Below are 20,285 nucleotides of genomic sequence, written 5' to 3'. Positions count from 1 at the left end.
TATTTTATTTTTTGCACAAGTTAGCGGAAATAATATTATTTTTTTTTTTTCTTACAAAGTCTCACATTCCACTAAATCTTACATGAACTCACCAAACCCCTCACGGAATCCAAATGCGTAAAAAGGCCCTGTGAAATTCTAAAGGTACTCATTGGAATTTGGGCCCCTTTGCGCATCTTTGCTTCAAAATAGTGTCACACGTCTGGTATCGCCGTACTCAGGAGAAGTAGGGCAATGTGTTTTGGGGTGTATTTTTACATATACCCATGCTGGGTGAGAGAAATATCTCTGTAAATGACAACTTTTTAATTTTTTTTATACAAAGTTGTCAATTTACAGAGATATTTCTCTCACCCAGCATGGGTATATGTAAAAATACACCCGAAAACACATTGCCCTACTTCTCCTGAGTACGGCGATACCACAAGTGACACTTTTTTGCAGCCTAGGTGCGTAAAGGGGCCGAAAGTCCAATGAGTACCTATAGGCTTTACAGGGTTGCTCACAATTTAGCCCCGCCCAAAATGCCAGAACAGTAGAAACACCCCACAAATGACCCCATTTCGGAAAGTAGACACCCCAAGGTATTCACTGAGGGGCATAGTGAGTCTGTGGGAGATTTTATATTTTTTTTGCCAGAAGTTAGCAGAAATGAAAACTTTATTATTATTATTTTTTTTCTCATAAAGTGTCATTTTCCGCTAACGTGTGAAAAAAATAAATAAAAAAAAATAAATCATACATAAACTCACCATGCCCCTCCGCGAATACTTTGGGGTGTCTTCTTTCTAAAATGGGGTCATTTGGGGGCTATTTATACTATCCTGGCATTCTAGCACCTCAGGAAACATGACAGGTGCTCAGAAAGTCAGAGCTGCTTCAAAATGCGGAAATTCACATTTTTGTACCATAGTTTGTAAAAGCTATAACTTTTGCACAAACCAATAAATATACACTTATTGGATTTTTTTTTTAATCAAAGACATGTAGCACAATAAATTCTGATACAAACTTGTACAGAAATGTGATTATATTTGAACAATTTTACCAGAAAAAGTTAAAAATACACACTTTGAAAATTGCAGTCTATTTTGATTAATATCATAAAAACGAAAAATCTCAGCAGCAATCAAATACCACCAAAAGAAAGCTGTATTTGTGAAAAGAAAAGGAGGTAAAATTCATTTGGGTGCCAAGTTGCATGACCGAGCGATAAACTGTTAAAGTTGTGAAGTGCCGATTTGTAAAAAAGGGCCTAGTCACTAGGGGGGTATAAACCTGTGGTCCTCCAGTGGTTAATAGGTGATTTTTTGATCGATTCTATTATACCTTTGTACTGCTAACCCAATGTACGGCATTTGGCTGTCGGTGCTATACTGACAGTCACCAGCAGGCGGCATCAGAGAGGTACATCGGGCCTGCTGAGTCATCAGCACACTATGATTTAATTCATGCACTACTGTAGGGAGACTGAGGAAGCTCCCTCCTTCTAAACCACTTACATGCCGCAGTCACTGCTATGGGAATTCCAAAAAATAGCAGAACCAGCACACTCAGCTGATCCTAGAAGAGCACTGCCACTCCTCCAATCACTACTATGGTGAATGTGCAGCTTGCTTTCTATTCAGACCTATCTGACATTTAAAGGGGTTGACTGAGTTAGGCCTCATGCACACGACAGTATTTTTTCACGGTCCGCAAAACGGGGTTCCGTGTCTGTTTTTTCTTCCGTGATTTTTGGAGGATCACCAGACATGAAGGAAAGATTAAAGGAAAAAGTAGTTTTGGTGTCCGCCTGGCCGTGCGGAGCCAAACGGATCCGTCCTAACTTACAATGCAAGTCAATGGGGACGGATCCGTTTGACGTTGAAACAATATGGTGTAATTGCAAACGGATCCGTCCCCCATTGACTTTCAATGTAAAGTAAGGAGTCCCTATTGGAGTTTTCTCCAATCCGATGGTATATTTTAACTTGAAGCGTCCCCATCACCATAGGAACGCCTCTGTTAGAATATACCATCGGATTTGAGTTACATCATGAAAACTCAGATCCGACAGTATATTCTAACACAGAGGCGTTCCCATGGTGATGGGGACGCTTCAAGTAGAATATACTGAGAACTGTGTACATGACTGCCCCCTGCTGCCTGGCAGCACCCGATCTCTTACAGGGAGCTGTAATCCGCACGATTAACACCTCAGGTGCCGCACCTGAGGGGTTAATCGTGCTCATCATAGCCCCCTGTAAGAGATCAGATGCTGCCAGGCAGCAGGGAGCAGACCCCCCTCCCTCCCCAGTTTTAAATTCATTCGTGGCCAGTGCAGCCCCCCCTCCCTAGTATTAAATTAATTGGCGGCCAGTGCGGCCCCCCTCCCTCTAATGTATTAATTTCATTGGTGGCCAGTGCGGCCTCCCCTCTCCCTCTACTGTATTAATTTCATTGGTGGCCAGTGCGGCCTCCCCTCTCCCTCTACTGTATTAATTTCATTGGAGGCCAGTGCGGCCTCCCCTCTCCCCCGCCTTCTACTGTATTAATTTCATTGGTGGCCAGTGCGGCCTCCCCTCTCCCTCTACTGTATTAATTTCATTGGTGGCCAGTGCGGCCTCCCCTCTCCCTCTACTGTATTAATTTCATTGGTGGCCAGTGCGGCCTCCCCTCTCCCTCTACTGTATTAATTTCATTGGTGGCCAGTGCGGCCTCTCCCCCCCATCATTGGTGGCAGCGGAGAGTTCCGATCAGAGACCCAGTTTAATCACAGTTCCGGCTGCCATGGTTACTTAGCAATATTAGAAGCATTATACTTACCTGCTGCGCTGTCTGTGACCGGCTGGGCGCACCTCCTACTGGTAAGTGACAGGTCTGTGCAGCGCATTGCTTAAAGCACAGATCTGTCACTTACCAGTAGGAGGAGCGCCCGGCCGGTCACAGACAGCGCAGGTAAGTATAATGCTTCTAATATTGCTAAGGCCGCAGTGGTCACCAATGAAATTAACACAGTAGAGGAAGGGAGGGGGCCGCACTGGCCACCAATGCATGTAAAACAGGAGGAGGGAGGGGGGCCGCACTGGCCACCAATGCATGTAAAACAGGAGGAGGGAGGGGGGGCCGCACTGGCCACCAATGAATTTAAAACTGGGGAGGGAGGGGTCTGCCCCCTCCTGCCTGGCAGCACCTGATCTCTTACAGAGGGGCTATGATACGCACAATTAACCCCTCAGGTGCGGCACAGCAGTCATGTACAGTTTGTAGGATATTCTAACTAGAAGCGTCCCCATCACTATGGGAACGCCTCTGTGTTAGAATATACTTTTGAATCAGATTTTACAAAGTGAAAACTCAGCTCTAAAAAAGCCTTTATGCAGACGGATCTGCGATCCGTCTGTATGAAAGTAGTAGGGCTGCAACGATTAATCGATGTAATCGATTATATTCGATAACTGGATTCGTTGTCGACGAATCCAGTTATCGAACAATCGCTGATTCGTTGCTATGCGGGCGGTCGCTGCATCTTTATTTTACCTTTTTACAATGACGCTCCTGTAACAGCCAGGCAGAGCGGACGGCGGCGTAATGTCACTCACGTGACACGCCTGCTCCGCCTCCTTCATTCATGAGGTGGGCGGAGCAGGTGCGTCACGTGAGTGAGTGACGTTGCGCCGCCGTCCGCCCTGCCTGGCTGTTACAGGAGCGTCATTGTAAAAAGGTAAAATAAAGATGCAGTGATTAGTCCGACTTATAAGCATCGGGGCCAGGGCTGTTATGGGGAGGGGGAAGGATCTGTCTATGGCACTGCTATGGGGAGGGGGGTCTGTGTATAGCACTGCTATGGGGAGGATCTGTCTATGGCACTGCTATGGGGAGGGGGGTCTGTGTATAGCACTGCTATGGGGAGGAGGGGGGTCTGTGTATGGCACTGCTATGGGAAGGGGGATCTGTGCACTGTTATGAGGAAAGGGATCTGTGCACTGTTATGCCCATAACAGTGCACATATCCCCCTCTCCATAACTGCGCCGCCCACAGATCCCCCTCTCCATAACTGCGCCACCCACAGATCCCCCTCTCCATAACTGCGCCACCCAGATCCCCCTCTCCATAACTGCGCCGCCCACAGATCCCCCTCTCCATAACTGCGCCACCCACAGATCCCCCTCTCCATAACTGCGCCGCCCACAGATCCCCCTCTCCATAACTGCGCCACCCACAGATCCCCCTCTCCATAACTGCGCCGCCCACAGATCCCCCTCTCCATAACTGCGCCACCCACAGATCCCCCTCTCCATAACTGCGCCGCCCACAGATCCCCCTCTCCATAACTGCGCCGCCCACAGATCCCCCTCTCCATAACTGCGCCGCCCACAGATCCCCCTCTCCATAACTGCGCCGCCCACAGATCCCCCTCTCCATAACTGCGCCGCCCACAGATCCCCCTCTCCATAACTGCGCCGCCCACAGATCCCCCTCTCCATAACTGCGCCGCCCACAGATCCCCCATAATAGTGTCGTCCACAGATCCCCCATAATAGTGTCGTCCACAGATCCCCCATAATAGTGTCGTCCACAGATCCCCCATAATAGTGTCGTCCACAGATCCCCCATAATAGTGTCGTCCACAGATCCCCCATAATAGTGTCGTCCACAGATCCCCCATAATAGTGTCGTCCACAGATCCCCCATAATAGTGTCGTCCACAGATCCCCCATAATAGTGTCGTCCACAATTTGTTTTAATATGAACTTTGAACATAATTTTTCAAGTAAGATCATATAAACCTCTCTGTTTTGTAATTTTGTCGTTTTTCCCGATTAATCGTAGAAATTAATCGGCAACTAATCGATTATTCAAATAATCGTTAGTTGCAGCCCTAGAAAGTAGCCTACGGACACGGATCACTGATGCGTATAACAATCTTGTGTGCATCCTTTTTTTTTCACAGACCCATTGACTTGAATGGGTCCGTGAATCATTGTCCGTCAAAAAAAAAATAGGACAGGTCCTATTTTTTTGACGGACAGGAAACACGGACGCGGATGAACAGCGGTGCATTTTCCGAGTTTTCAACGGACCCATTGAAAGTCAATGGGTCCGCAGAAAATCACGGAAAACTGAACAACGGACACGGATGCACACAACGGTCATGTGCATGAGGCCTTATTCTGAGAATAATCCGCCACTTCCGGGATCACGTGACGCCTTACTATAGTTCCGTATACAGTACCATTCATTTCAAGTCAATGGGTCCGCAAAAAAAACGGAACACATACGGAAATGTCTTCCGTGTCCATTCCGTTTTTGCGGAACCTTCTATTGAAAATGTTATGCCCAGTCCAATTTTTTCTATGCAATTACTGTATACGCCATACGGAACAGAAATGGAAACACAACGGAAACAAAAAAAAATAAAACGAAGGAAAAGTGAAAAACAGACCGCAAAACACTGAAAAAGCCGTGTGTTTCTGTATGGTATATACATTATACAGTAATTATATAGAAAAAATTGGGCTGGGCATAACATTTTCAATAGATGGTTCTGCAAAAACTGAACGGATACAGAAGACATATGGATGCATTTCCGTATGTGTTCCATTTTTTTGCGGACCCACTGATTTGAATGGAGCCACGGAACGTGATTTGCGGGCAATAATAGGACATGTTCTATCTTTCAACGGAACGGAACGCATACGGAGGACATAGTTCTTTGTTTTTTTTGTGGAACCATTGAAATGAACACAAAAAACGGCCCAGAAACGAAAAAAGAAGAAAAAAAATGGTCGTGTGAAAGAGGCCTTAACTGAATGAAGGGCGGCGGTCACACACAGGAGCCTCCCGCACATGTCTTACCAAACCGCTGTCCTGAGGGGGACTCTGCCAGTGAGAAATTGGTGGCTGGTTGGTGAGGGGTCACCTCTGAGGTAATTTACCACAGGATTAGGTCAGAACTGCAGGACCACTCACAAGGTTTGTGGACCATGTTTAGCATCAAAATTCTAAGACACCTTTGTACATTTCTCTAACTTTAGAGGGTGTCACAGAAAACTACCAGCAGGCATGCCCGGCCCCTCACACAGGTAAGGACAAAATACAACAGAAACCTCCATCATTGGTCATATACACAGATGAAACAACCCTATAGCGTTACGGTCATGCGCGGCGCTGACTGCCGAGGCTGTAGCTCCGTGCTCCTTGTTTCCCGCGCTTTTACCTCACAGCTTTATAGTTACAGTAGCAGCCGTACTGTGTCACGTGACTCAGAGCGGCCGGAGACTACATTTCCCGTCATGCTTCAGGGCCCGCGGCGCCGGAAGTTCCGGTTTGTCGCTGGTTGACGTGTCCTTGTTGAGTGTGTGATCGCGGAGAGCCCGGAGTCGGGTCAGTGTGAGCAGGAAGCCGGCGGGGTAAGTGCGGACAGCGGATGCGGGGATAGCCTCGTCATTTTACAGGGGGCGCACTAATACTGGGGGGGGGGCACCACTCATTACTCTGTGTGGAGCCTCATCATCACACTCCGGGGTACAGTGCACCACCGGGCCCTGCGCCATGTATACTCATCAGGGTCCTCACTGTCATATTGGGATAGTTATTATAATGGCCTCATGTCCCTGCATTATACTACAATGTCTGGTGGCCTGATGAGGGTTGTAGTCAGTGGGATCAATAACTCCTTAGGATGTATAATGTAACCATATCTGATCCTAGACTACTGTCCCCTTTTAAGAAAATGACCTGCTCTTAAAGGGACAGTGCTCTTTTTTTTTTTATGTACTTTTGGGGGCACGTGAAGGGGTGTGACACATCAGCGTAACTTGTAGGGTCACATGACCCACTTATGTGTATAGGGGTCCCGGCTATCACTTTATACTGGTGAGGAGCAGCGCTGTTGCAGGAGGAGGGGCAGCTCTCCGTTCAGGCATCATTGTATATGGCATTGCTGGGCACCACTGGATCCCCATTGACTGTAATGGTATCCGGCGTAAATGGTGGCAGTCCGCTGCGTGCAGAGGTATGTCAGACAGAACGCCGCCATATGCCACTATAGTCCATAGGGGCACAGGGTGCGCGGCTATGCCGGATACCGCCACATCCCACTATAGTCCATAGGGGCACAGGGTGCGCGGCTATGCCGGATACCGCCACATCCCACTATAGTCCATAGGGACACAGGGTGCGCGGCTATGCCGGATACCGCCACATCCCACTATAGTCCATAGGGGCACAGGGTGCGCGGCTATGCCGGATACCGCCACATCCCACTATAGTCCATAGGGGCACAGGGTGCGCGGCTATGCCGGATACCGCCACATCCCACTATAGTCCATAGGGACACAGGGTGCGCGGCTATGCCGGATACCGCCACATCCCACTATAGTCCATAGGGGTACAGGGTGCCCGGCTATGCCAGATACCGCCACATGCCACTATAGCCCATAGGGGTACAGGGTGCCCGGCTATGCCGGATACCGCCACATCCCACTATAGTCCATAGGGACACAGGGTGCGCGGCTATGCCGGATACCGCCACATCCCACTATAGTCCATAGGGGTACAGGGTGCCCGGCTATGCCAGATACCGCCACATCCCACTATAGTCCATAGGGACACAGGGTGCGCGGCTATGCCAGATACCGCCACATCCCACTATAGTCCATAGGGTTACAGGGTGTGCTGCTATGCCGGATACCGCCACATGCCACTATAGTCCATAGGGACACAGGGTGCGTGGCTATGCCGGATACCGCCACATCCCACTATAGTCCATAGGGGCACAGGGTGCACGGCTATGACGGATACCGCCACATCCCACTATGGTCCACAGGTGTACAGGGTGCGCGGCAATGCCGGATACCGCCACATCCCACTATGGTCCATAGGGATCCAGTGTTTGCGGCTATGCCGGATACCGCCACATGCCACTATAGCCCATAGGGGCACAGGGTGCACGGCTATGCCGGATACCGCCACATCCCACTATAGCCCATAGGGCTACACGGTTGCGCAGCTATGCCGGATACCGCCACATCCCACTATAGTCCATAGGGGCACAGGGTGCACGGCTATGCCGGATACCGCCACATGCCACTATAGCCCATAGGGGTACACGGTTGCGCAGCTATGTCGGATACCGCTACATCCCACTATAGTCCATAGGGGCACAGGGTGCACGGCTATGCCGGATACCGCCACATGCCACTATAGCCCATAGGGGTACAGGGTGCCCGGCTATGCCGGATACCGCCACATGCCACTATAGTCCATAGGGCTACACGGTTGCGCAGCTATGCCGGATACCGCCACATCCCACTATAGTCCATAGGGCTACACGGTTGCGCAGCTATGCCGGATACCGCCACATCCCACTATAGTCCATAGGGCTACACGGTTGCGCAGCTATGCCGGATACCGCCACATCCCACTATAGTCCATAGGGGCACAGGGTGCACGGCTATGCCGGATACCGCCACATGCCACTATAGCCCATAGGGGTACACGGTTGCGCAGCTATGTCGGATACCGCTACATCCCACTATAGTCCATAGGGGCACAGGGTGCACGGCTATGCCGGATACCGCCACATCCCACTATAGTCCATAGGGGTACAGGGTGCACGGCTATGCCGGATACCGCCACATCCCACTATAGTCCATAGCAGGGATGGAACTTGCGGCTCTCCAGCTGTTTTAAAACTACAATTCCCACCATGCCCTGCTATAGGCTGATGGCTGTAGGCAGTCTGGGCATGCTGGGAGTTGTACTTTTGCAACAGCTGGAGAGCCGCAGGATGGCATACCTGGTCCATAGGGATCCAGGTATGCGCGGCTATGCCGGATACCGCCACATCCCATTGTAGTCAGTAGGGATCCAGGGTGCGCGGCTATGCCGGATACCGCCACATCCCATTGTAGTCAGTAGGGATCCAGGGTGCGCGGCTATGCCGGATACCGCCACATCCCATTGTAGTCAGTAGGGATCCAGGGTGCGCGGCTATGCCGGATACCGCCACATCCCATTATAGTCAGTAGGGATCCAGGGTGCGGTAATCCCAGTAGTCTGTTGCTCTGGCAAGATGTTGCCGTAGAGGGAGCCTGGCACCAACCTGCCATGACCACATAGATCAGTGGGGCACACAGGCCTAGCACAGATCTTACCTGGGGTTAGTTTTTCAGATTCTCCAAATAGCCCCAAAAATCTTTTCTATGGTATGTTAATGAGCCATACACCGCACCTAAAGCCTTACGCAGACGTCCGTGGAACACGGTCCGTGAGACACCGGACTGGCATTGCAGGAGCGCACGGGGTAATAGCAACCAATGACTCGGTGCGCTCCTGCAATGTCAGTCCGGTGTCTCACGGACCGTGTTCCACGGACGTCTGCATAAGGCTTTAGGTGCGGTGGGGGTGGGGCTCGTTAACATACCATAGAAAAGATTTTTGGGGCTATTTGGAGAATCTGAAAAACTAACCCCAGGTAAGATCTGTGCTAGGCCTGTGTGCCCCACTGATCTATGTGGCGGGCTCCTCTCCTGACATGTTCTAGGCCATGTAGTCTTTGGCCCCTGAGCTGTGCCTTTCCTCTGTTATTCCTGCTAGAAGTTATGAATGGATTTCTAGCAATCTGCAGGGACGGTCCATCTGGGTGTTACCAGCTGGGGGTGTCCCTGCACAGTCTCACATTATCCAATCAGTGCTGCCTGTGTCAGACTGCTCGTAGACAAAGGGCTAGTCACGTTATGTACAGTGCCATTGTGGGGGGGTCGCCGTGCGATGTCACTGCCGAGGGGAGGGGGTCGCCGTGCGATGTCACTGCCGAGGGGAGGGGGTCGCCGTGCGATGTCGCTGCCGAGGGGAGGGGGTCGCCGTGCGATGTCGCTGCCGAGGGGAGGGGGTCGCCGTGCGATGTCGCTGCCGAGGGGAGGGGGTCGCCGTGCGATGTCGCTGCCGAGGGGAGGGGGTCGCCGTGCGATGTCGCTGCCGAGGGGAGGGGGTCGCCGTGCGATGTCGCTGCCGAGGGGAGGGGGTCGCCGTGCGATGTCGCTGCCGAGGGGAGGGGGTCGCCGTGCGATGTCGCTGCCGAGGGGAGGGGGTCGCCGTGCGATGTCGCTGCCGAGGGGAGGGGGTCGCCGTGCGATGTCACTGCCGAGGGGAGGGGGTCGCCGTGCGATGTCACTGCCATTGTTTTGCTTTCTGCAGATGAAGACGTTATTCGTTGCGCTGCTCGCCCTCCTGGCAGTCGTCCATTGTGAGGACGGGGCTCGCTTGTTGGCGTCTAAGACCCTGCTGAACAGATACGCCGTGGAGGGGAAGGACCTGACGCTGCAGTATAACATCTACAACGTGGGCTCCAAGTAAGATGAAACTGTGATCCTTCAGGATTTGTACTGTTGGGTGACAACCCCCGTGGTAGTCGCCCAGCTTTTTCATGCATCTCTTACTATAAAGCGCTGAGGTCAGGGAGGCGCCAGTCCTCCTGTGCCTCGTACCTTAGTATGTTGTGACCGATCCTTGTGTTATCACCTGCCTCTCTAGCGCCGCCCTGGATGTGGAGCTCTCCGATGATTCCTTCCCTCCAGAGGACTTTGGGATTGTCTCCGGAATGCTGAATGTGAAATGGGACCGAATCGCCCCGTATCCTTTACTGAACCCCGAGTTATTTCCTAGCTGACGGGCTCCCCGCCTGATGTCCAGCCGAGTCCCGCATCTCTAGTGAATGTGGGTCCTGGCAAAAAAAAAACCTTGGCGCTATCCACTGTACCTACACACTACGTGCCATAGATTTTGCAGTACGAGACTGGAGAGGGTGTCGGGAGCTCTGATCCTAGACATTTGACCCCTTAGATGCTGCGGTGTGTAGTGACTGGAGCATCTAAGTGGTTATATTGATGGCGGGGGCTCCCACTGTCACCGCAGCCGACTGTAGGAAGCGATCGCATTGTGTCTCGGCCAGGATTGCGGGTTTGGTCACCTTAGCTCCCAAAAAATGATATAAAAAATACTTTGTGTTCACCCACCACTCTGCTCCAACACCAAGGCTCCTCCTGGTCCCCTGTGGATGATGTACCACAGAGGCCAGTGAATGGCTGCAGCAGTGCGTGTGACTACGGATGGGGCGCCGTCACTGCTGTGGGGAACAGGTTCTGGCTCCTGACCATAATTACATTTGATCTTGGAGTATAGCAACCCCTGTAAGACCAAAATGGGCCTTCAAGGGGTTGTCCCGAATTTTGATATTGATGGTCTATCCTGAGGATAGGTGGCGGTCTGACACCTTCACCATTCATCTTGTCCCATAAAAAGCAGGCCCTCGCACGTCCTCGTCAGTGGAAGAATTCAGACAAATCGCTGCAGCACTAAAGGGTTAGGCCTCATGCACACGGCCGTGGAACAATCCTGCCAGGCCGTGATACCACGGACAGCTCACGGCCGTGTGCATGAGGCCTTAAGAGGAAGGGCAATTTCCTCATACATGTCTGTGTGGCTCACTGGCGCCCTCTAGTGTTCTTCCTTTACACACCCGTTTTCAGAGCCAGCAACGTCTCGCACACTGTGGTCCTGCGCCCCCTGAAGGCCGGGTACTTCAACTTCACCTCCGCCACCATCACTTACCTGGCTCAGGAGGGCTCACAGGTTGTGGTAAGTTGCTGAGGGTTGGGGGGCTCTGACAACCGCCGGAGGTGTCAGATGACTAATGCTCTGTGTTTTTGATGACAGGTTGGGTACACCAGCGCCCCCGGACAAGGAGGCATCCTTGCTCAGCGAGAGTTTGACCGGCGATTCTCCCCTCATTTTGTAAGTGGCTGCTAGAGGTAACTCAGTCCTGTTCTGGGATTGATGACCTGTCACAGACACTAGGGGGCGCACACACCACCATAGGGTGGCACTTTCATCTGTCGCTGACATCTTGTTTCCTCTCTTGCCCGTAGCTGGACTGGGCGGCCTTCGGAATGATGACTCTGCCCTCCGTCGGCATCCCCCTCCTCCTGTGGTACTCAAGCAAGAGAAAATACGACACGCCCAAACCCAAGAAGAACTGAGGGGCTCTGTCCGCTGGAGACCCCACACTCAGGACTTGCTGTGTGAGCCCGCACCCGTCTACAGGAAACCCCGAGGACCCCTCTCGGGCAGCTCCGCCAGTACCATCTGATCTCCTGTGGGTGGCGCTCCAGGACCTTATTCTTTGGTTGAAACAAAAATCCAAATGTTTTATTTTTGGGGGGGGGGTCATTCTGCACCCGCGTCTACCCCATCAGAACCAGCGCCATTAACCCTGAAAATCCTGTTTTACGGGACAATTGCATTTTGTCTTAGTGTTGGGTGCTACATCATGACTACAGCGAGTGGGGGCGCTAATGAGCACTGCGCTCCCTCTGCCCCCATTTTTTTGGAACAATCGAGGGTTTTCTAATAAAAGTGAAATAAAACGGTCCTGTGTCTGGTTTAATCCTGTCCTATGCCAATATCTCTGCACCCCTGGGGGGCGTCAGTAATGTCCTGACACCTCTGTATTATCGCCAGCGGTTTGCTCTCCAGTATCTGTTCTGTAGGATCACCCCATAGGTACTAACCACTAGGAACGCCCCTTTTATGAGCAGGACCCCCTTAGTGAATAATACCGGACTCTAGTGTAAATCTCTATAAATGGGGAGAGGGCTACATAACGGTTTTAGCGCTGTATGTGGCTTGTGTTATAGGTTTCCCACTTTCATATATTTACACGCCCCCTCTAACGTTATTGCGGCGACTGTTTGTCTGCAGAGGAATGGTGACATTTTGGGGGGGACGCTGCAGGAATGTGAGGTGGGAGATAAAACTGCTGCCCTATAGAAGGAAGACAATGTGCTGTGTGTGCACAGGAGCCCACAGAGGTCATACTGTTAGACCTCTTAAAGGGCCAGACCCCCGGCTATGGCTGACCGTGCTGTGATTATGTAACTCCTGGCTCTGATAATTGGGAGGATCCAACCATCGGACATCGCCTATCCTGAATATAGGCCATCCATATGAGAATCCAAGAAAACAGGTAAATGCCCTGACACACTGTAACAAACATCAGCCGTGCGAGCAGGACAATGTTTCAGCCTCTGCATAAAATTAAGAGTTCTTCCACTCACTGATGAGAAGCAGAGATCTTGAAACTGGAGCACAAAGTCTGTCTCCAGGAGAGATCGCTGCTGCTACACATGTCACCACCAGGTGGCGCTGAGACACCTGCTGACGGGCTCTGATATCGGGCTCACCTCCCATGTATCTTTCTATCCTGAGCTTTGTGACTGATGAAAATAATTCCAGAATTACAGTAAAGACTGACATATAGACAGAACATGATCCAATAAGGCAATTCCAGGGTCCCAATGCTAAGTCTGTACCATGTGCTGATGCCTTCCTCTGTGGCTTTGGGCACAATTTTGATTTGGTTTCGATACCATAAAGTAGTGTGGTATTTGATACCACACGAAAAAAATAAAACGCCCAAAAAAGCAGCGAGCATTCCGCATTTTATGGAACGTCCGGCCATAATAGAACAGTCCTATCCTATTTTTTGGGGGACAAGGTGACTAAAAAAAGCAAATTCTGTTATGGTGTTCACCGCATAGGACTTTTTAAAAATATTTTAATAGTTTGGACTTTTCAGACGTGGCGATATGTGATATTTAATTTATTTATTGTTTTATATATTTTATATGTAAAATTAGGAAAGGGGGTGATTTATACTTAATAATTTTTTTTTTTTTTTTTTTTTTTTTTACAATATTAAATAACAATTTCCCCCTTAGTTGCCAGAACCTCTGATCTTTTCATCCCTCGTCCTATTCACCCACACAGAGCTGTATTAGGGTGATTAGGACGTCGCACTCTCCCTGCTGCCCTGGGCATACTGAACACAGCAGCAGGGAGGTTACCATGGACGGCTTCTGTAGCGTCCTGGCTGCCATGGTAACTGATCGGAGCCCCAGGATTACACTGTTGGGGCTCCGATCACAACTGCCACATTACCACCAATGAGAAGGAGGGGAGAGGACCCTGTGGCCACTGCCACCAATGATCTTAATACTGGGGGATGGGGGGAGCACTGCGCCACCAATGATAATTAACATTTAATACAGGAGGTGGGTGCGGCGCCTGAGGGGTTAACTGCTGCTAATTGCCGCTCCCCACCAGCACCCACCTTACTTTCATTGGTGGCACAGTGTACCCGCCCCCCTCTCTCCTCATTGGTGGCAGTGGCACAGGGGGAGGGAGAGACTGCTTCCTTCTCCCTTCTTCCTTCATGTTCTCTGATACTAGACTTCTTCCTTCATGTTCTCTGATACTAGACTGCTTCCTTCTCCCCTGTGCTGACAGCAGCGCGCTCCATGTTCTCTGATACTAGACTGCTTCCTTCTCCCCTGTGCTGACAGCAGCGCGCTCCATGTTCTCTGATACTAGACTGCTTCCTTCTCCCCTGTGCTGACAGCAGAGCGCTCCATGTTCTCTGATACTAGACTGCTTCCTTCTCCCCTGTGCTGACAGCAGCGCGCTCCATGTTCTCTGATACTAGACTGCTTCCTTCTCCCCTGTGCTGACAGCAGAGCGCTCCATGTTCTCTGATAATAGACTGCTTCCTTCTCCCCTGTGCTGACAGCAGAGCGCTCCATGTTCTCTGATACTAGACTGCTTCCTTCTCCCCTGTGCTGACAGCAGAGCGCTCCATGTTCTCTGATACTAGACTGCTTCCTTCTCCCCTGTGCTGACAGCAGAGCGCTCCATGTTCTCTGATACTAGACTGCTTCCTTCTCCCCTGTGCTGACAGCAGAGCGCTCCATGTTCTCTGATACTAGACTGCTTCCTTCTCCCCTGTGCTGACAGCAGAGCGCTCCATGTTCTCTGATACTAGACTGCTTCCTTCTCCCCTGTGCTGACAGCAGAGCGCTCCATGTTCTCTGATACTAGACTGCTTCCTTCTCCCCTGTGCTGACAGCAGAGCGCTCCATGTTCTCTGATACTAGACTGCTTCCTTCTCCCCTGTGCTGACAGCAGCGCGCTCCATGTTCTCTGATACTAGACTGCTTCCTTCTCCCCTGTGCTGACAGCAGAGCGCTCCATGTTCTCTGATACTAGACTGCTTCCTTCTCCCCTGTGCTGACAGCAGCGCGCTCCATGTTCTCTGATACTAGACTGCTTCCTTCTCCCCTGTGCTGACAGCAGAGCGCTCCATGTTCTCTGATACTAGACTGCTTCCTTCTCCCCTGTGCTGACAGCAGCGCGCTCCATGTTCTCTGATACTAGACTGCTTCCTTCTCCCCTGTGCTGACAGCAGCGCGCTCCATGTTCTCTGATACTAGACTGCTTCCTTCTCCCCTGTGCTGACAGCAGCGCGCTCCATGTTCTCTGATACTAGACTGCTTCCTTCTCCCCTGTGCTGACAGCAGCGCGCTCCATGTTCTCTGATACTAGACTGCTTCCTTCTCCCCTGTGCTGACAGCAGCGCGCTCCATGTTCTCTGATACTAGACTGCTTCCTTCTCCCCTGTGCTGACAGCAGAGCGCTCCATGTTCTCTGATACTAGACTGCTTCCTTCTCCCCTGTGCTGACAGCAGCGCGCTCCATGTTCTCTAATACTAGACTGCGCAATAGCAAAGCCTAGTATCGAGGTCGATACCAGACAAAATTATCGATTGGGTATTACTGCTACCTAAGTAAATATTAACCCCTTAAAGGGGTTGTACCACAAACATAATATTCTACAATCTTCATGTCAGTACCTGGATCTGAATACTTTTGGAATTGCATGTACGGTAATTAAAATTTTCTATAGCCACTGAACTATTCAATAAAATGTATAGCGTCACCCGCTATTTGTTCTTTTTCTAATTTCTCTGTCCACCTCACTGAGGTGGAGGCACATGCTCAGTTCCATCTCTCAACTGCCACCAGCTGCAACAGAAAGGACATGCCCCCTGAGCTGTGATATGAAGAGAGCTGCAGCCAAATAGGACACCCCTTTCAGCCTCCAAGACATGCACCCTTGATTATGGATGGGCTTGTATTAGGCCTACATGATGTAGTGACATCGCGGTGATTGCGGGACAGCCCATTGCTGACAAGTCCGATCCTGGCCATTTAACCCCCTAGATACCACAGTCAATAGTGACCTCAACATCTAAGGCAGGCATGTCCAAACTGCGGCCCTCCAGCTGTTGCAAAACTACAACTCCCAGCATGCCCTAATAGCTGTAAGCTATCCAGGCATGCTGGGAGTTGTAGTTTTGCAACAGCTGGAGGGCCGCAGTTTGGACATGCCTGATCTAAGGTATCCTCAAACTGCGGCTCTAGAGCTGTTGTAAAACTACAACTCCCACAATGCCCTGCTGTAGGCTGATACCTGTAGGCTGTTCGGGCATGCTAGGAGTTGTAGTTTTGCAACAGTTGGAGGGCCGCAGTTTGAGGATGCCTGATCTAGGCAGTTAGCAGGAGGGGAGCGACTCCCAACAAGAGGGCAATTGGTTGTCATCAGCAATGGAGGGCCATGGTGGCCAGGGACTAAGGATAAGAAAGCATGGTCAGACGATAGTGACGCCCCCGAGTGGGGCAAAAAGGGGAAAAATTCATGAAATAAACTGCATAAAGGATGCAAAAATAATTTGTCTGTCAGTGGCCTTAACACTTGAGGCTAAGAGACGTCGCTGGTTTTCTCTCTGCAGGAATTGCCCTTTCAGCGACTGTCCCTCCCAAACATGACTGTCAGCTCTGCTGCTCCTGGGACACAGAGAGAATCAAAGCTGCGCTGACTCCGTCCTGAGGAGGAGGGGGAGAGATTAAGCTGGAGGGAGGGGTAGAGGGAGGGGTAGAGGGAGGAGAACTGGAGTCCAGTCCTTCCAGCAAACACATTACTGGGAGCGACCGAAGCCGCTGCTGGGAATATAGACTGGGAACCATCAGCCTCGATCCACGCTGACAGGAGGATCCCGACTCCCATCAGACACCTGTCCCGCAGGACTTGGGATAGAACTGGAGGCGTCCGATACATCCTAGGGGGTAAGTCCATAGAAGTGTCAGCTCTTCTATCAAATCCTACTGCCGATAAATAGGAAGAAAAGGCAGTGACTGTAGAGTGTGAGCTCTTGGGGTTAGATTGTATAGACTGGTTGATAGCTCTCCACAATAGCGAGTGGAGATACTTGATGAGACAGAGAAACAGGTGGATGTCTAGATAGTAAGTTCTGTGGCCAAGGATGCATGTCCCCTTTAAATGACAGAAAATCGCCCCACATTGCTGTAGAGTGTATTTAGCTGTTATATCGGCTCCTGGGAAAGCTGGGTGACTGTCAGAGTAGCCTGCACAGGGGTTGTCACCCAGCTTTCCCAGAATGGCACATGTGTAGTAATAAGGAATGGGTGGGGGTGTACAGCTGTCGCTCTAGTAGTACTAGCTGGAAGACAATGCTGGGACTTGTAGTCCCAATTTGTTGCCCACTCGTAGCTAGCACGTAGGCCCAGGCTTAAACTTCTTGAATTGACAGATCATGAAGTTAAACCGTCAGATGGTGGCACCCATGGCATCAGGGTGCCAAGTGACTGCCCCAGGCTGACCAGATCATGGGGATCCGTCAATGCAATGGTCCAATCACCCGGACCACCATACTCGTATATATGGCGGCATGATTGGAGTCTGGGAACGTCACGGTTGTGGGGGACACGTTGCTAGCCTCGGCAGGGTTCATGGGGTGACCGAGGGATTAGTGGGAGCTGGGTGACAGGTTGCACCGGGTCGGCCTGTGTTTGCCTTGTCACAGGTGTTACAGTAATATGAGCTGGCCATTTAAGTGACGGGTGATCAGTAACCAGAGGTGGCGGGATTGTTAGAAAGCGTCTCCTGCGCGGTGTTTGCTCTGCTGACGCTGCGCCCATTGTTTACCCTGTTTTCCCATGTAATGCCATTTAGTCACAGGCGTTACGGGTCACAGGCACACAGAAGAGGGTGACATGGACACTGGGCCACTACAACTCCCAACGTTCAGACTATTTTGTGCTCTTAAAAGACTTCCTTAAAGGGCAGCTCCACTTCTGCTGAGATTCCTGTGACGGGTGCAGGGATCCTCTCTGGGTCACACAGAAAATAAATTCTATATAAAAGTTTTTAAAAATCCCTTTATTTCATCGGTGAATCTCCCTCCCGTCATCCCTCACGGCTGAGCACAGATCTTGGCCTCTCTCTGTTGTGGGAGGGGCTTCCTCTGCGCTCAGTGTCGCCCTCTGCTGAGAAATCCACTTTGTATCAACCTCCAAAGACAGCAGGCGGAGGATGAGGGTTGTCACCTCTTCAGCCAATGGGAGACAACAGGTCTCTTAAAGGGAAACTCCAGCATCAGTGTGATGACGTCTGATCAGAGAAATCAATAGTGCATCCAAGTTAGCGCCTAGACAACATCACCCCCTATAGGATACACTGGCGCATTTCAAGACCTGTAGATGGGTGTGGCGCTCTTTTTAGAAGAAAGCAGCCATGTTTTTTCCTAATCCTGGAAACCCATTCACTGCATCACGTTTTTTACTCCAATCACATCCCAAGCTGCAGTTACGATTCTACCGGTTATTAGTGGAAACCGTCAGCAAGCCGTCACACTCGCGCTAACATTGAAGCTGAGCTCCTAGAAGACTTGTACACAGCCCGGTGTATACATCACCAAAGTATAAGCAGTGAATGCTGGGAGATTTCAGCTCTGGAGCATGCAGGACAGTGAATGCAGCTGTATCTCATGGACAGGTGTGGCGCTGCATCAGTAAGGAGGCAGCCGTGTTTTCTTAACCCTGTGACATCTACGGAGTGACGGCCATGTGTTACACATGGATTATAAACCACAGACTCATCCTCGTACGTCGTCCTCGCCGGTCGTATTGTTTTATGGGTCTCGCCATGGCGGTTTACACAGGAAATAGCTCAGAGATTAGTCGCAGCGCGGTGTTCAATATGTGTGCACGTAAATCTATCAGACAGGCTCCACGATCTCCAAAAAATGCACAAACCAACCAGTCAGAATTCATGCAGGTACCACGCGTTTGAGGCCTGGCAGTTCAAGTGAAGCAGTGAAGTGGCGTTCTAGCAACCAATCAGAATTCATGCAGGTACCACGCATTTTGGGCTGAACAGCTGAAAACAGCACAAAATTTAACTATAGCCTCCAGCAAGTAATCAGAATTCATGAGGTTCACTAGGGTTGGGCAATAACTGTTATTAACGATATACCGCGGTATTAAGAACCGGCGATATCGACATTTCTTAATTACCGCTGTATTTTAGTGACGTCATAGGGGCAGACACACGTCACATTACAGCCGGCACAGTGGAGAAGGGGAGACCCCCCACTGTCATCCGGCTGCCGCTGCGGTGCCACCGATGAGAAGGTAAAAGTGAGGAGGAGGGGAGGGGCTGTGGCCGCTGCACCACCAATGAGAAGGTAATAGTGAGGGGGAGGGGAGGGGCTGTGGTCGCTGTGTCATCAATGAGAAGGTAATAGTGAGGAGGAGGGGAGGGGCTGTAGCCTCTGCGTCACCAATGAGAAGGTAATAGTGAGGAGGAGGGGAGGGGCTGTAGCCTCTGCTTCACCAATGAGAAGGTAATAGTGAGGAGGAGGGGAGGGGCTGTAGCCTCTGCGTCACCAATGAGAAGGTAATAGTGAGGAGGAGGGGAGGGGCTGTAGCCTCTGCGTCACCAATGAGAAGGTAATAGTGAGGAGGAGGGGAGGGGCTGTAGCCTCTGCGTCACCAATGAGAAGGTAATAGTGAGGAGGAGGGGGAGGGGCTGTGGCCTCTGCGTCACCAATGAGAAGGTAATAGTGAGGAGGAGGGGAGGGGCTGTGGCGTCACCAATGAGAATTACCCTCAATACAAATATAGACTGCGGGTGACGGCCGTGTCACATACCCGGCACCCGGTCTCAATAACAGGAAGCGGCAATCCTGCGAACTGAGGCAATTTACCCCTCAAATGCGGCAACGGAGGGGTTAATTGGCATGAATCAGTGGGATCCCTGTCATTGAGGCCGAGTGCCGGCTGTGCGATATGGCTGGCACCCGCAGTCTATATTTGTATTACGGGGTTAATTACATTCATTAGTGGCGCAGTGCAGCCAAGCCCCTCAGTATTATAATCATTGTCCCTGCAGTCTGGGGGCTGCTGCACAGAGAGGCCGGGCTGAGAACAGTCGCTGCAGTCTGGGGGCTGCTGCATAGAGAGGCCGGGCTGAGAACAGTCACTGCAGTCTGGGGGCTGCTGCACAGAGAGGCCGGGCTGAGAACAGTCGCTGCAGTCTGGG

General features: G+C 51.1%; 2 protein-coding genes across 2 annotated transcripts in view; both read left to right on the top strand.

The window, feature by feature from the left end:
* Window positions 1-6,258: 6,258 nt before the first annotated feature.
* On the top strand, window positions 6,259-12,418 carry SSR2 (signal sequence receptor subunit 2). The gene is made up of 6 exons (XM_044274283.1): window positions 6,259-6,396; window positions 10,187-10,341; window positions 10,523-10,621; window positions 11,518-11,626; window positions 11,705-11,782; window positions 11,917-12,418. Exons 2-6 carry the CDS (start codon window positions 10,187-10,189, stop codon window positions 12,025-12,027), a joined length of 552 nt encoding a protein of 183 aa, XP_044130218.1. The 5' UTR covers window positions 6,259-6,396; the 3' UTR covers window positions 12,028-12,418.
* A 4,460-nt stretch (window positions 12,419-16,878) lies between these two features.
* ARHGEF2 (Rho/Rac guanine nucleotide exchange factor 2) overlaps window positions 16,879-20,285 on the top strand; it is an 88,045-nt gene continuing 84,638 nt past the window's right edge. Inside the window, exon 1 of the mRNA XM_044274277.1 lies at window positions 16,879-17,008. The gene's annotated coding sequence lies outside the window, so the exon portion shown is untranslated. The remainder of the gene's footprint in view (window positions 17,009-20,285) is intronic.

The sequence above is a fragment of the Bufo gargarizans genome, unplaced genomic scaffold (genome assembly GCF_014858855.1).
Source record: "Bufo gargarizans isolate SCDJY-AF-19 unplaced genomic scaffold, ASM1485885v1 original_scaffold_1624_pilon, whole genome shotgun sequence".
NCBI lineage: Eukaryota > Metazoa > Chordata > Amphibia > Anura > Bufonidae > Bufo > Bufo gargarizans.
Note: the sequence above shows the minus strand (reverse complement) of the source record. Positions and strands in the feature narration are given on the sequence as shown.

What these genes read in the sequence shown, in the direction of transcription:
- SSR2 (XM_044274283.1), top strand. Translation starts at nt 10,187, where the DNA reads ATGAAGACGTTATTCGTTGCGCTGCTCGCCCTCCTGGCAGTCGTCCAT. An exon ending in ATCTACAACGTGGGCTCCAA is followed by an intron (nt 10,342 to 10,522) that starts GTAAGATGAAAC and finishes CTGCCTCTCTAG; the next exon opens with CGCCGCCCTGGATGTGGAGC. An exon ending in AGGAGGGCTCACAGGTTGTG is followed by an intron (nt 11,627 to 11,704) that starts GTAAGTTGCTGA and finishes TTTTGATGACAG; the next exon opens with GTTGGGTACACCAGCGCCCC.